This window comes from Oncorhynchus masou, unplaced genomic scaffold (assembly GCF_036934945.1).
Source record: "Oncorhynchus masou masou isolate Uvic2021 unplaced genomic scaffold, UVic_Omas_1.1 unplaced_scaffold_907, whole genome shotgun sequence".
In the NCBI taxonomy this organism is placed as follows: domain Eukaryota; kingdom Metazoa; phylum Chordata; class Actinopteri; order Salmoniformes; family Salmonidae; genus Oncorhynchus; species Oncorhynchus masou.
This window is the reverse complement of record NW_027015545.1, coordinates 257,234-270,083: the sequence shown is the minus strand read 5'-3', so window position 1 is coordinate 270,083 and position 12,850 is coordinate 257,234. Positions and strand designations below refer to the sequence as shown.

At 51.2% G+C, this 12,850-nt stretch overlaps 1 protein-coding gene across 1 annotated transcript in view; it reads right to left on the bottom strand.

The window, feature by feature from the left end:
- Positions 1–895: 895 nt before the first annotated feature.
- LOC135538097 (protein FAM117B-like) overlaps positions 896–12,850 on the bottom strand; it is a 52,844-nt gene continuing 40,889 nt past the window's right edge. Inside the window, exons 4-6 of the mRNA XM_064964081.1 lie at positions 9,698–10,118; positions 3,012–3,135; positions 896–2,178 (exon numbers count right to left, since the gene is read on the bottom strand). Of these exons, the coding sequence (XP_064820153.1) occupies positions 1,911–2,178; positions 3,012–3,135; positions 9,698–10,118 (813 nt within the window). The 3' untranslated portion in view covers positions 896–1,910. The remainder of the gene's footprint in view (positions 2,179–3,011; positions 3,136–9,697; positions 10,119–12,850) is intronic.

Below are 12,850 nucleotides of genomic sequence, written 5' to 3'. Positions count from 1 at the left end.
CTCTAGCTGGTCTGTTGGTAGGGGACTCTAGCTGGTCTGTTGGTAGGGGACTCTAGCTGGTCTGTTGGTAGGGGACTCTAGCTGGTCTGTTGGTAGGGGACTCTAGCTGGTCTGTTGGTAGGGGACTCTAGCTGGTCTGTTGGTAGGGGACTGGTCTAGCTGGTCTGTTGGTAGGGGACTCTAGCTGGTCTGTTGGTAGGGGACTCTAGCTGGTCTGTTGGTAGGGGACTCTAGCTGGTCTGTTGGTAGGGGACTCTAGCTGGTCTGTTGGTAGGGGACTCTAGCTGGTCTGTTGGTAGGGGACTCTAGCTGGTCTGTTGGTAGGGGACTCTAGCTGGTCTGTTGGTAGGGGACTCTAGCTGGTCTGTTGGTAGGGGACTCTAGCTGGTCTGTTGGTAGGGACTCTAGCTGGTCTGTTGGTAGGGACTCTAGCTGGTCTGTGGTAGGGACTCTAGCTGGTCTGTTGGTAGGGACTCTAGCTGGTCTGTTGGTAGGGACTCTAGCTGGTCTGTTGGTAGGGACTCTAGCTGGTCTGTTGGTAGGGACTCTAGCTGGTCTGTTGGTAGGGGACAGACAGACAGACAGACATTTTAGACTCTTAACCCTCGATCAGGTTGGAAAACAGGCAAATTCACTTTCCTCTTTACTTCTCTTGGAAGTTTGTTGAACTCTTGGAACTCTTGAAAGGTTCTAGAACTCTTGGAACTCTTAAAATGTTCTAGAACTCTTGAAAGGTTCTAGAACTCTTGGAAAGTTATGGTACCACCTCCACCACATAATATGCCCCTCTGCATCTGAATCACTGAGGAGATCTCGGACCTTTGTCAACCTGAGAACACTGTGATCGTAACCAGGTCTCTTGGTCTCACAGAGAACTGAACTGGAAAAAAACCAGTCATATCCTTGTTTTGTTTATTACATGCATTACATAAAAATACATTTCTGATACAAAGCTCCACTGCAGAAAAATATGACAAAATACAGACGACTTATTTTCTTTCCAGGAAATGCAGATGGATACTACCACTGTCACAGGTAAACATGAATGGGGTACGGAACAGAGTCTTTAGGTTTAGATTCATCTCTGAGATCAATGAGAGTCTCGGTTGTTGAGACCAGTTCACTTCAAACCACTGGCTGTGGGGCTGGTTTGGGCCTGTAGTTATGGTGGTCTGCTGGTTATTGTGGGGCTGGTTTGGGGCCTGTAGTTATGGTGATCTGATGGTTATTGTGGGGCTGGTTTGGGGCCTGTAGTTATGGTGGTCTGCTGGTTATTGTGGGGCTGGTTTGGGGCCTGTAGTTATGGTGGTCTGCTGGTTATTGTGGGGCTGGTTTGGGGCCTGTAGTTATGGTGGTCTGCTGGTTATTGTGGGGCTGGTTTGGGGCCTGTAGTTATGGTGGTCTGCTGGTTATTGTGGGGCTGGTTTGGGGCCTGTAGTTATGGTGGTTTGATGGTTATTGTGGGGCTGGTTTGGGGCCTGTAGTTATGGTGGTCTGCTGGTAATTGTGGGGCTGGTTTGGGCCTGTAGTTATGGTGGTCTGCTGGTTATTGTGGGGCTGGTTTGGGGCCTGTAGTTATGGTGGTTTGATGGTTATTGTGGGGCTGGTTTGGGGCCTGTAGTTATGGTGGTTTGATGGTTATTGTGGGGCTGGTTTGGGCCTGTAGTTATGGTGGTCTGCTGGTAATTGTGGGGCTGGTTTGGGACCTGTAGTTATGGTGGTTTGATGGTTATTGTGGGGCTGGTTTGGGCCTGTAGTTATGGTGGTCTGCTGGTTATTGTGGGGCTGGTTTGGGGCCTGTAGATATGGTGGACTCTAGCTGGTCTGTTGGTAGGGACTCTAGCTGGTAAATTGGTAGGGACTCTAGCTGGTCTGTTGGTAGGGACTCTAGCTGGTCTGTTGGTCCAGGGTCAGGGGAGAAAGGCTGAGGGAAGCCCCAGTAAGAGGTGTGCTGAGGGGGACAAGGTAAGGTTTGGCCCGGACCCGGGGCTCTTCAGGCTGAGCTCCTGGGTGGTCGTGGGGAGGACGGGCTTGAGGATGCTGACGAGGCAGAAGGCAGAGCCACTGTTGGGGATGAAGTTGACCTTGTTCCTGTCTGGACCTGTGAGGAACTGAGGGACCTGCTGGGGAATCTTGGACCTCAGGAGAGGACAAGGGACCTGCTGGGGAGGCTTGGACCTGGGGAGGGAGGGGAAAGAACAGGAGAGGAGAGGAGGGGAGGGGAGAGGAGGGGAGGGGAGAGGAAAAGAGAGGAGAGGAGGGTAGAAGAGAGGAGAGGGGGAGAAGAGAGGAGGGTAGAAGAGAGGAGAGGGGGAGAAGAGAGGAGAGGAGGGTAGAAGAGAGCAGAGGAGGGTAGAAGAGAGGAGAGGGGGAGAAGAGGAGAGGAGGGTAGAAGAGAGGAGAGGAGGGTAGAAGAGAGGAGAGGGGGAGAAGAGAGGAGGATAGAAGAGAGGTGAGGGGGAGAAGAGAGGAGAGGAGGGTAGAAGAGAGCAGAGGAGGGGAGAAGAGAGGAGAGGGGGGGAGAAGAGAGGAGAGTAGAAGAGAGGAGAGGAGGGTAGAAGAGAGGAGAGGGGGAGAAGAGAGGAGAGGAGGGTAGAAGAGAGGAGAGGAGGGTAGAAGAGAGGAGAGGGGGAGAAGAGAGGAGGATAGAAGAGAGGTGAGGGGGAGAAGTGAGGAGAGGAGGGTAGAAGAGAGCAGAGGAGGGTAGAAGAGAGCAGAGGAGGGGAGAAGAGAGGAGAGGGGGGAGAGAGAGGAGAGTAGAAGAGAGGAGAGGGGGAGAAGAGAGGAGAGGGGGAGAAGAGGGGAGAGGGGGAAAACCGCAAACACACAGAGAGAACAGAAGTGTCACTAAACATAACAGCACATTCTGACTCAGCTAGTCTGGGATCATTATCATCATCTCAAGGTTTAATGCTCTGCAGGCTCAGGCAGAGAGATAAAGGCAGAACAAGAGGAGAAGGACGCTAAGAAACAACAACATGATCATTGATATGAGAGTAAAAAGTACTGACTGTGTTTCCTCAGTGAAGACCTTGACTCTCTCGCAGCCCTCAGGAGGCTCTCGTTTGAACATGTAGCTGTTGTTGGGTTTAGGAGAGGAGGCGTATTTAGGGAGCGGAGAGCTGGGCCCGAGGTCTGGGAAAAGTCATTATTATTATGAGTAATTATATAACATATCAGTTATCAGCCTGGGCGGTCAGTGCTTTCCTTAATAAATAATAATAATAAATAAATAAACCATTATTTGCAAATAAATTCATTAAAAATCCTACAATGTGATTTTTTAGATTTTTTTCCTTCTCATCTTGTCTGTCATAGTTGAAGTGTACCTATGATGAAAATTACAGGCCTCTCTCATCTTTTTAAGTGGGAGAACTTGCACAATTGGTGGCTGACTAAAATACTTTTTTGCCCCACTGTACAACTACATTGTATGATTTCTGAATGGTAAAGATACTGTATATGAGATTGACTTTATTTAGTCAGTTCCTTTTATAAATGAGTCAAGCTTACTGCTCGTCCATCAAAGTAAATCGCTTCCCTTTAATGCAGCATATGAAACAGATGAAATACAATAAATGAATGTGGCATTAAAACAAAACTAAGTGGATTTCGACTTGTTACACACATTAAGGAGTACCACGATATGAGTCATAATTTGAACGCTAGGTTTTATGGGTGTTATGAAACCTCCACCGTGGGGCTCTATACGCGACGTTCAAATTGACTCACAGGGACGTGGAAGGAGCATCATGCCCTCGTGTAAAGACAGTTGACTGGTACCACAGAATACCACGCAACACAAATACCCAGGTACCAGGAGGAGGGACACACAGCAGACTGTCAAACCAGTAGTAGTTCACTGTCATTACTCACTTTATGAATGACAGGAGGCTGACCTATCAATAGATTGCTAAAGATGCAAATCGTTCATTCTAGCGTAGCCTTTGCAAGTTCGCAAGAAATGGATCTGGATTTCAGGGACACAGTATTTCCAACCAAAGTTTCCCTGAAAAACGGTTGTATGTTTTTTTTATGCCTGCTATGTCTGGTTCATACTAGTGGAAGAGGGCTCGACTGACGAGTCTGGTTCATTCGAGTGGAAGAGGGATCGGCTGGCTAGTCTGGTTCATTCTAGTGGAAGAGGGCTCGACTGACTAGTCTGGTTCATTCTAGTGGAAGAGGGCTCGACTGACGAGTCTGGTTCATTCGAGTGGAATAGGGCTCGACTGACTACTCTGGTTCATTCTAGTGGAAGAGGGATCGGCTGACTAGTCTGGTTCATTCTAGTGGAAGAGGGCTGGGCTGACTAGTCTGGTTCATTCTAGTGGAAGAGGGCTGGGCTGACTAGTCTGGTTCATTCTAGTGGAAGAGGGCTCTGCTGACTAGTCAGGTTCATTCTAGTGGAAGAGGGCTCGGCTGACTAGTCTGGTTCATTCTAGTGGAAGAGGGCTCTGCTGACTAGTCTGGTTCATACTAGTGGAAGAGGGCTCGGCTGACTAGTCTGGTTCATTCTAGTGGAAGAGGGCTCGGTTGGCTAGTCTGGTTCATTCTAGTGGAAGAGGGCTCAGCTGACTAGTCAGGTTCATTCTAGTGGAAGAGGGCTCTGCTGACTAGTCTGGTTCATTCTAGTGGAAGAGGGCTCGGCTGACTAGTCTGGTTCATTCTAGTGGAAGAGGGCTCGGTTGGCTAGTCTGGTTCATTCTAGTGGAAGAGGGCTCGGCTGACTAGTCTGGTTCATTCTAGTGGAAGAGGGCTCTGCTGACTAGTCTGGTTCATACTAGTGGAAGAGGGCTCGGCTGCTATGTCTGGTTCATTCAGTGGAAGAGGGCTCGGCTGACTAGTCTGGTTCATTCTAGTGGAAGAGGGATCGGCTGGCTAGTCTGGTTCATTCTAGTGGAAGAGGGCTCTGCTGACTACTCTGGTTCATTCTAGTGGAAGAGGGATCGGCTGACTAGTCTGGTTCATTCTAGTGGAAGAGGGCTCGGTTGGCTAGTCTGGTTCATTCTACTGGAAGAGGGCTGGGCTGACTAGTCTGGTTCATTCTAGTGGAAGAGGGCTCGGCTGACTAGTCTGGTTCATTCAGTGGAAGAGGGCTGGGCTGACTAGTCTGGTTCATTCTAGTGGAAGAGGGCTCAGCTGACTAGTCTGGTTCATTCTAGTGGAAGAGGGCTCGGCTGACTAGTCTGGTTCATTCTAGTGGAAGAGGGCTCAGCTGACTAGTCTGGTTCATTCTAGTGGAAGAGGGCTCGGCTGACTAGTCTGGTTCATTCTAGTGGAAGAGGGCTCGGCTGACTAGTCTGGTTCATTCTAGTGGAAGAGGGCTCGGCTGACTAGTCTGGTTCGTACTAGTGGAAGAGGGCTTGGCTGACTACTCTGGTTCATTCTAGTGGAAGAGGGCTGGGCTGACTAGTCTGGTTCATTCTAGTGGAAGAGGGCTCGGCTGACTAGTCTGGTTCATTCTAGTGGAAGAGGGCTCGGCTGACTAGTCTGGTTCATACTAGTGGAAGAGGGCTGGGCTGACTAGTCTGGTTCATTCTAGTGGAAGAGGGCTCGGCTGACTAGTCTGGTTCATTCGAATGGAAGAGGGCTCGGCTGACGAGTCTGGTTCATTCTAGTGGAAGAGGGCTCGACTGACTAGTCTGGTTCATTCTACTGGAAGAGGGCTCGGCTGACTAGTCTGGTTCGTACTAGTGGAAGAGGGCTCGGCTGACTAGTCTGGTTCATTCTAGTGGAAGAGGGCTGGGCTGACTAGTCTGGTTCATTCTAGTGGAAGAGGGCTCGACTGACTAGTCTGGTTCATTCTACTGGAAGAGGGCTCGGCTGACTAGTCTGGTTCGTACTAGTGGAAGAGGGCTTGGCTGACTACTCTGGTTCATTCTAGTGGAAGAGGGCTGGGCTGACTAGTCTGGTTCATTCTAGTGGAAGAGGGATCGGCTGACGAGTCTGGTTCATTCTAGTGGAAGAGGGCTCGGATGTCTCGTCTGGTTCATTCGAGTGGAAGAGGGCTCGGCTGACTAGTCTGGTTCATTCTAGTGGAAGAGGGCTCGGCTGACGAGTCTGGTTCATTCTAGTGGAAGAGGGCTCGGCTGACGAGTCTGGTTCATTCTAGTGGAAGAGGGCTCGGATGTCTCGTCTGGTTCATTCGAGTGGAAGAGGGCTCGGCTGACTAGTCTGGTTCATTCTAGTGGAAGAGGGCTGGGCTGACTAGTCTGGTTCATTCTAGTGGAAGAGGGCTCGGATGACGAGTCTGGTTCATTCTAGTGGAAGAGGGCTCGACTGACTAGTCTGGTTCATTCTAGTGGAAGAGGGCTCGGCTGACGAGTCTGGTTCATTCTAGTGGAAGAGGGCTCGGCTGACTAGTCTGGTTCATTCTAGTGGAAGAGGGCTCGACTGACTAGTCTGGTTCATTCTAGTGGAAGAGGGCTCGGATGTCTCGTCTGGTTCATTCGAGTGGAAGAGGGCTCGGCTGACTAGTCTGGTTCATTCTAGTGGAAGAGGGCTGGGCTGACTAGTCTGGTTCATTCTAGTGGAAGAGGGCTCGGCTGACGAGTCTGGTTCATTCTAGTGGAAGAGGGCTCGACTGACTAGTCTGGTTCATTCTAGTGGAAGAGGGCTCGGCTGACGAGTCTGGTTCATTCTAGTGGAAGAGGGCTCGGCTGACTAGTCTGGTTCATTCTAGTGGAAGAGGGCTCGGCTGTCTCGTCTGGTTCATTCTAGTGGAAGAGGGCTCGACTGACTAGTCTGGTTCATTCTAGTGGAAGAGGGCTCGGCTGACTAGTCTGGTTCATTCTACTGGAAGAGGGCTCACCTGCTACGTCAGGTTCATACTAGTGGAATAGGGCTCGGCTGACGAGTCTGGTTCATTCGAGTGGAAGAGGGCTCGGCTGACTAGTCTGGTTCATTCTAGTGGAAGAGGGCTCGACTGACTAGTCTGGTTCATTCTAGTGGAAGAGGGCTGGGCTGACTAGTCTGGTTCATTCTAGTGGAAGAGGGCTGGGCTGACGAGTCTGGTTCATTCTAGTGGAAGAGGGCTCGACTGACGAGTCTGGTTCATTCTAGTGGAAGAGGGCTCGGCTGACTAGTCTGGTTCATTCTAGTGGAAGAGGGCTGGGCTGACTAGTCTGGTTCATTCTAGTGGAAGAGGGCTCGACTGACTAGTCTGGTTCATTCTAGTGGAAGAGGGCTCGGCTGACGAGTCTGGTTCATTCTAGTGGAAGAGGGCTCGGCTGACTAGTCTGGTTCATTCGAGTGGAAGAGGGCTCGGCTGACTAGTCTGGTTCATTCTAGTAGAAGAGGGCTCACCTGCTACGTCTGGTTCATTCTAGTGGAAGAGGGCTCTGCTGACTAGTCTGGTTCATTCTAGTGGAAGAGGGCTCGGCTGACTAGTCTGGTTCATTCTAGTGGAAGAGGGCTCGGCTGACTAGTCTGGTTCATTCTAGTGGAAGAGGGCTCGGCTGACTAGTCTGGTTCATACTAGTGGAATAGGGCTCGGCTGACTAGTCTGGTTCATTCTAGTGGAAGAGGGCTCGGCTGACTAGTCTGGTTCATTCTAGTGGAAGAGGGCTCGGCTGACTAGTCTGGTTCATTCTAGTGGAAGAGGGCTCGACTGACTAGTCTGGTTCATTCTAGTGGAAGAGGGCTCGGCTGACTAGTCTGGTTCATTCTAGTGGAAGAGGGCTCGGCTGACTAGTCTGGTTCATTCTAGTGGAAGAGGGCTCGGCTGACGAGTCTGGTTCATTCTAGTGGAAGAGGGCTCGACTGACTAGTCTGGTTCATTCTAGTGGAAGAGGGCTCGGCTGACTAGTCTGGTTCATTCTAGTGGAAGAGGGCTCGGCTGACTAGTCTGGTTCATTCTAGTGGAAGAGGGCTCACCTGCTACGTCTGGTTCATTCTAGTGGAAGAGGGCTCGGCTGACGAGTCTGGTTCATTCTAGTGGAAGAGGGCTCGGCTGACTAGTCTGGTTCATTCTAGTGGAAGAGGGCTGGGCTGACTAGTCTGGTTCATTCTAGTGGAAGAGGGCTCGGCTGACTAGTCTGGTTCATTCTAGTGGAAGAGGGCTCGGCTGACTAGTCTGGTTCATTCTAGTGGAAGAGGGCTCGACTGACTAGTCTGGTTCATTCTAGTGGAAGAGGGCTCGGCTGACTAGTCTGGTTCATTCTAGTGGAAGAGGGCTCAGCTGACTAGTCTGGTTCATACTACTGGAAGAGGGCTCGGCTGACTAGTCTGGTTCATTCTAGTGGAAGAGGGCTCGGCTGACTAGTCTGGTTCATTCTAGTGGAAGAGGGCTGGGCTGACTAGTCTGGTTCATTCTAGTGGAAGAGGGCTCGGCTGACTAGTCTGGTTCATACTAGTGGAAGAGGGCTCGGCTGACTAGTCTGGATCATTCTAGTGGAAGAGGGCTCGGCTGACTAGTCTGGTTCATTCTAGTGGAAGAGGGCTCGGCTGACTAGTCTGGTTCATTCTAGTGGAAGAGGGCTCGGCTGACTAGTCTGGTTCATTCTAGTGGAAGAGGGCTCGACTGACTAGTCTGGTTCATTCTAGTGGAAGAGGGCTCGGCTGACTAGTCTGGTTCATACTAGTGGAAGAGGGCTCGGCTGACTAGTCTGGTTCATTCTAGTGGAAGAGGGCTCGACTGACTAGTCTGGTTCATACTAGTGGAAGAGGGCTCGGCTGACTAGTCTGGTTCGTACTAGTGGAAGAGGGCTCGACTGACTAGTCTGGTTCATTCTAGTGGAAGAGGGCTCAGCTGACTAGTCTGGTTCATTCTACTGGAAGAGGGCTCGGCTGACTAGTCTGGTTCATACTAGTGGAAGAGGGCTGACCTGCTACGTCTGGTTCATACTAGTGGAAGAGGGCTCGACTGACTAGTCTGGTTCATTCTAGTGGAAGAGGGCTGACCTGCTACGTCTGGTTCATACTAGTGGAAGAGGGCTCGACTGACTAGTCTGGTTCATTCTACTGGAAGAGGGCTCGGCTGACTAGTCTGGTTCATTCTAGTGGAAGAGGGCTCGGCTGACTAGTCTGGTTCATTCTACTGGAAGAGGGCTGGGCTGACTAGTCTGGTTCATTCTAGTGGAAGAGGGCTCGACTGACTAGTCTGGTTCATTCTACTGGAAGAGGGCTCGGCTGACTAGTCTGGTTCGTACTAGTGGAAGAGGGCTTGGCTGACTACTCTGGTTCATTCTAGTGGAAGAGGGCTGGGCTGACTAGTCTGGTTCATTCTAGTGGAAGAGGGCTCGGCTGACTAGTCTGGTTCATTCTAGTGGAAGAGGGCTCGGCTGACTAGTCTGGTTCATTCTAGTGGAAGAGGGCTCCTCTGACGAGTCTGGTTCATACTAGTGGAAGAGGGCTCCTCTGACGAGTCTGGTTCATTCTAGTGGAAGAGGGCTCGGCTGACTAGTCTGGTTCATTCTAGTGGAAGAGGGCTTGGCTGACTAGTCTGGTTCATACTAGTGGAAGAGGGCTCGACTGACTAGTCTGGTTCATTCTAGTGGAAGAGGGCTCGGCTGACTAGTCTGGTTCATTCTAGTGGAAGAGGGCTGGGCTGACTAGTCTGGTTCATTCCAGTGGAAGAGGGCTGGGCTGACTATTCTAGTTCATTCTAGTGGAAGAGGGCTCCGGGAGAGAGGGTGGGTCTCAGGGAGAGAGGGTGGGTCTCTGCTATGTGTCTGTGGTTCCCGAGGGCAGTCCTCACCTTTTTCTCTGCAGTCCGTTAGCAGCTCATCACTATTAGGCAAGGGGCTCTCTCCCACTCCGTATCCCCCTCTCTCCCCCGTCATCTCCGTGTCGGTGGGGACAGTCAGGAAGGAGGGGGAGACAGACTCTGAGCGGCTGCCGTTACCTCCACAGGCCCCTCTCCCACCCTGGGGTGTCTGGGTGTTGATGCTGCGGAAAGCAGAGCTACTGTAGCACTGTGATATGATTGAAGGAGAGGAGGGGCGTTGGGACAGCGGTGGGGGGGCACGGCGTCCGTCGGGGACATGGTGGGTGTCGTCCCTCTCTCCTGCGTCACAGATGATGATCCTCTCTATTTCTTGGTTCAGCCCTTCCACACTGTTCCGGAACCGAGACACAGAGGACTTGATGGGAATCAGGACAGTCTTTGGGATTGGAGCCTGGAGAGAGAGAGAGAGTGAGTGAGTGAGTGAGTGAGTGAGAGACAGATAGAGAGTGTGAGAGAGAGAGAGAGAGAGAGAGAGAGAGAGAGAGAGAGAGAGAGAGAGACAGATAGAGAGTGAGAGAGAGAGAGAGAGAGGAAAGTGTTGGTGGTTTCGGAGTGCAACTCCAAAGGGCTTGACAAGGAGGACCTGAATCCCCTTTATAACAGACTCTTCTTCTCTTCGACATTAGAAACCCACTTATCCTTTAACACTCAACATGAAACCTCAATAACCACTTATCCTTTAACACTCAACATGAAACCTCAATAACCACTTATCCTTTAACACTCAACATGAAACCTCAATAACCACTTATCCTTTAACACTCAACATGAAACCTCAATAACCACTTATCCTTTAACACTCAACATGAAACCTCAATAACCACTTATCCTTTAACACTCAACATGAAACCTCAATAACCACTTATCCTTTAACACTCAACATGAAACCTCAATAACCACTTATCCTTTAACACTCAACATGAAACCTCAATAACCACTTATCCTTTAACACTCAACATGAAACCTCAATAACCACTTATCCTTTAACACTCAACATGAAACCTCAATAACCACTTATCCTTTAACACTCAACATGAAACCTCAATAACCACTTATCCTTTAACACTCAACATGAAACCTCAATAACCACTTATCCTTTAACACTCAACATGAAACCTCAATAACCACTTATCCTTTAACACTCAGCATGAAACCTCAATAACCACTTATCCTTTAACACTCAACATGAAACCTCAATAACCACTTATCCTTTAACACTCAACATGAAACCTCAATAACCACTTATCCTTTAACACTCAACATGAAGCCTCAATAACCACTTATCCTTTAACACTCAACATGAAACCTCAATAACCACTTATCCTTTAACACTCAACATGAAACCTCAATAACCACTTATCCTTTAACACTCAACATGAAACCTCAATAACCACTTATCCTTTAACACTCAACATGAAACCTCAATAACCACTTATCCTTTAACACTCAACATGAAACCTCAATAACCACTTATCCTTTAACACTCAACATGAAACCTCAATAACCACTTATCCTTTAACACTCAACATGAAACCTCAATAACCACTTATCCTTTAACACTCAACATGAAACCTCAATAACCACTTATCCTTTAACACTCAACATGAAACCTCAATAACCACTTATCCTTTAACACTCAACATGAAGCAGCAACAAAACACCGCTTAACTATTCCTGCTGCTCTGTGTGTGTGTGTGTGAGTGTGTGCGTGCGTGCGTGTGTGCGTGCGTAGTCTAAATACAAGTCAACCACACACTCAATTTACCTTGTAAATTGACTTACGCAAATACCACTCATAGACAGTGTCCCACACAGACAGATGTTTAATCAACAATACCAATAAGAAGGTGTTTAACAACAAAGTAATACAACCCAACTCTGAGGTCTAGTGACCTTGGGATCAACAGCATCTCAGTTGGAGGAGATAAATTAGGTGCAATGTCAATCCCACCCAGCCCAGCCTCTCTGGGGAGGAACGGCCCCATCCAGCCCAGCCTCCCTGGGGAGGAACGGCCCCATCCAGCCCAGCCTCCCTGGGGAGGAACGGCCCCATCCAGCCCAGCCTCCCTGGGGAGGAACGGCCCCATCCAGCCCAGCCTCCCTGGGGAGGAACGGCCCCATCCAGCCCAGTCTCTCTGGGGAGGAACGGCCCCATCCAGCCCAGTCTCTCTGGGGAGGAACGGCCCCATCCAGCCCAGTCTCTCTGGGGAGGAACGGCCCCACCCAGCCTCTCTGGGGAGGAACGGCCCCATCCAGCCCAGTCTCTCTGGGGAGGAACGGCCCCATCCAGCCCAGTCTCTCTGGGGAGGAACGGCCCCATCCAGCCCAGTTTCTCTGGGGAGGAACGGCCCCATCCAGTCTCTCTGGGGAGGAACGGCCCCATCCAGCCCAGTCTCTCTGGGAGGAACGGCCCCATCCAGTCTCTCTGGGGAGGAACGGCCCCATCCAGCCTCTCTGGGGAGGAACGGCCCCATCCAGTGTCTCTAAAGAGGAACGGCCCCATCCAGCCTCTCTAGGGAGGAACGGCCCCATCCAGTCTCTCTGGGGAGGAACGGCCCCATCCAGTCTCTCTAAAGAGGAACGGCCCCATCCAGCCTCTCTGGGGAGGAACGGCCCCATCCAGCCTCTCTGGGGAGGAACGGCCCCATCCAGCCCAGCCTCCCTGGGGAGGAACGGCCAAAATCCAGCCCAGTCTCTCTGGGGAGGAACGGCCCCATCCAGCCCAGTCTCTCTGGGGAGGAACGGCCCCATCCAGCCCAGTCTCTCTGGGGAGGAACGGCCCCACCCAGCCCTGTCTCTCTGGGGAGGAACGGCCCCATCCAGCCCAGTCTCTCTGGGGAGGAACGGCCCCATCCAGCCCAGTCTCTCTGGGGAGGAACGGCCCCATCCAGCCCAGTCTCTCTGGGGAGGAACGGCCCCACCCAGCCCTGTCTCTCTGGGGAGGAACGGCCCCACCCAGCCTCTCTGGGGAGGAACGGCCCCATCCAGTCTCTCTGGGGAGGAACGGCCCCATCCAGCCTCTCTGGGGAGGAACGGCCCCATCCAGCCCAGCCTCCCTGGGGAGGAACGGCCCCATCCAGTCCAGTCTCTCTGGGGAGGAACGGCCCCATCCAGCCCAGTCTC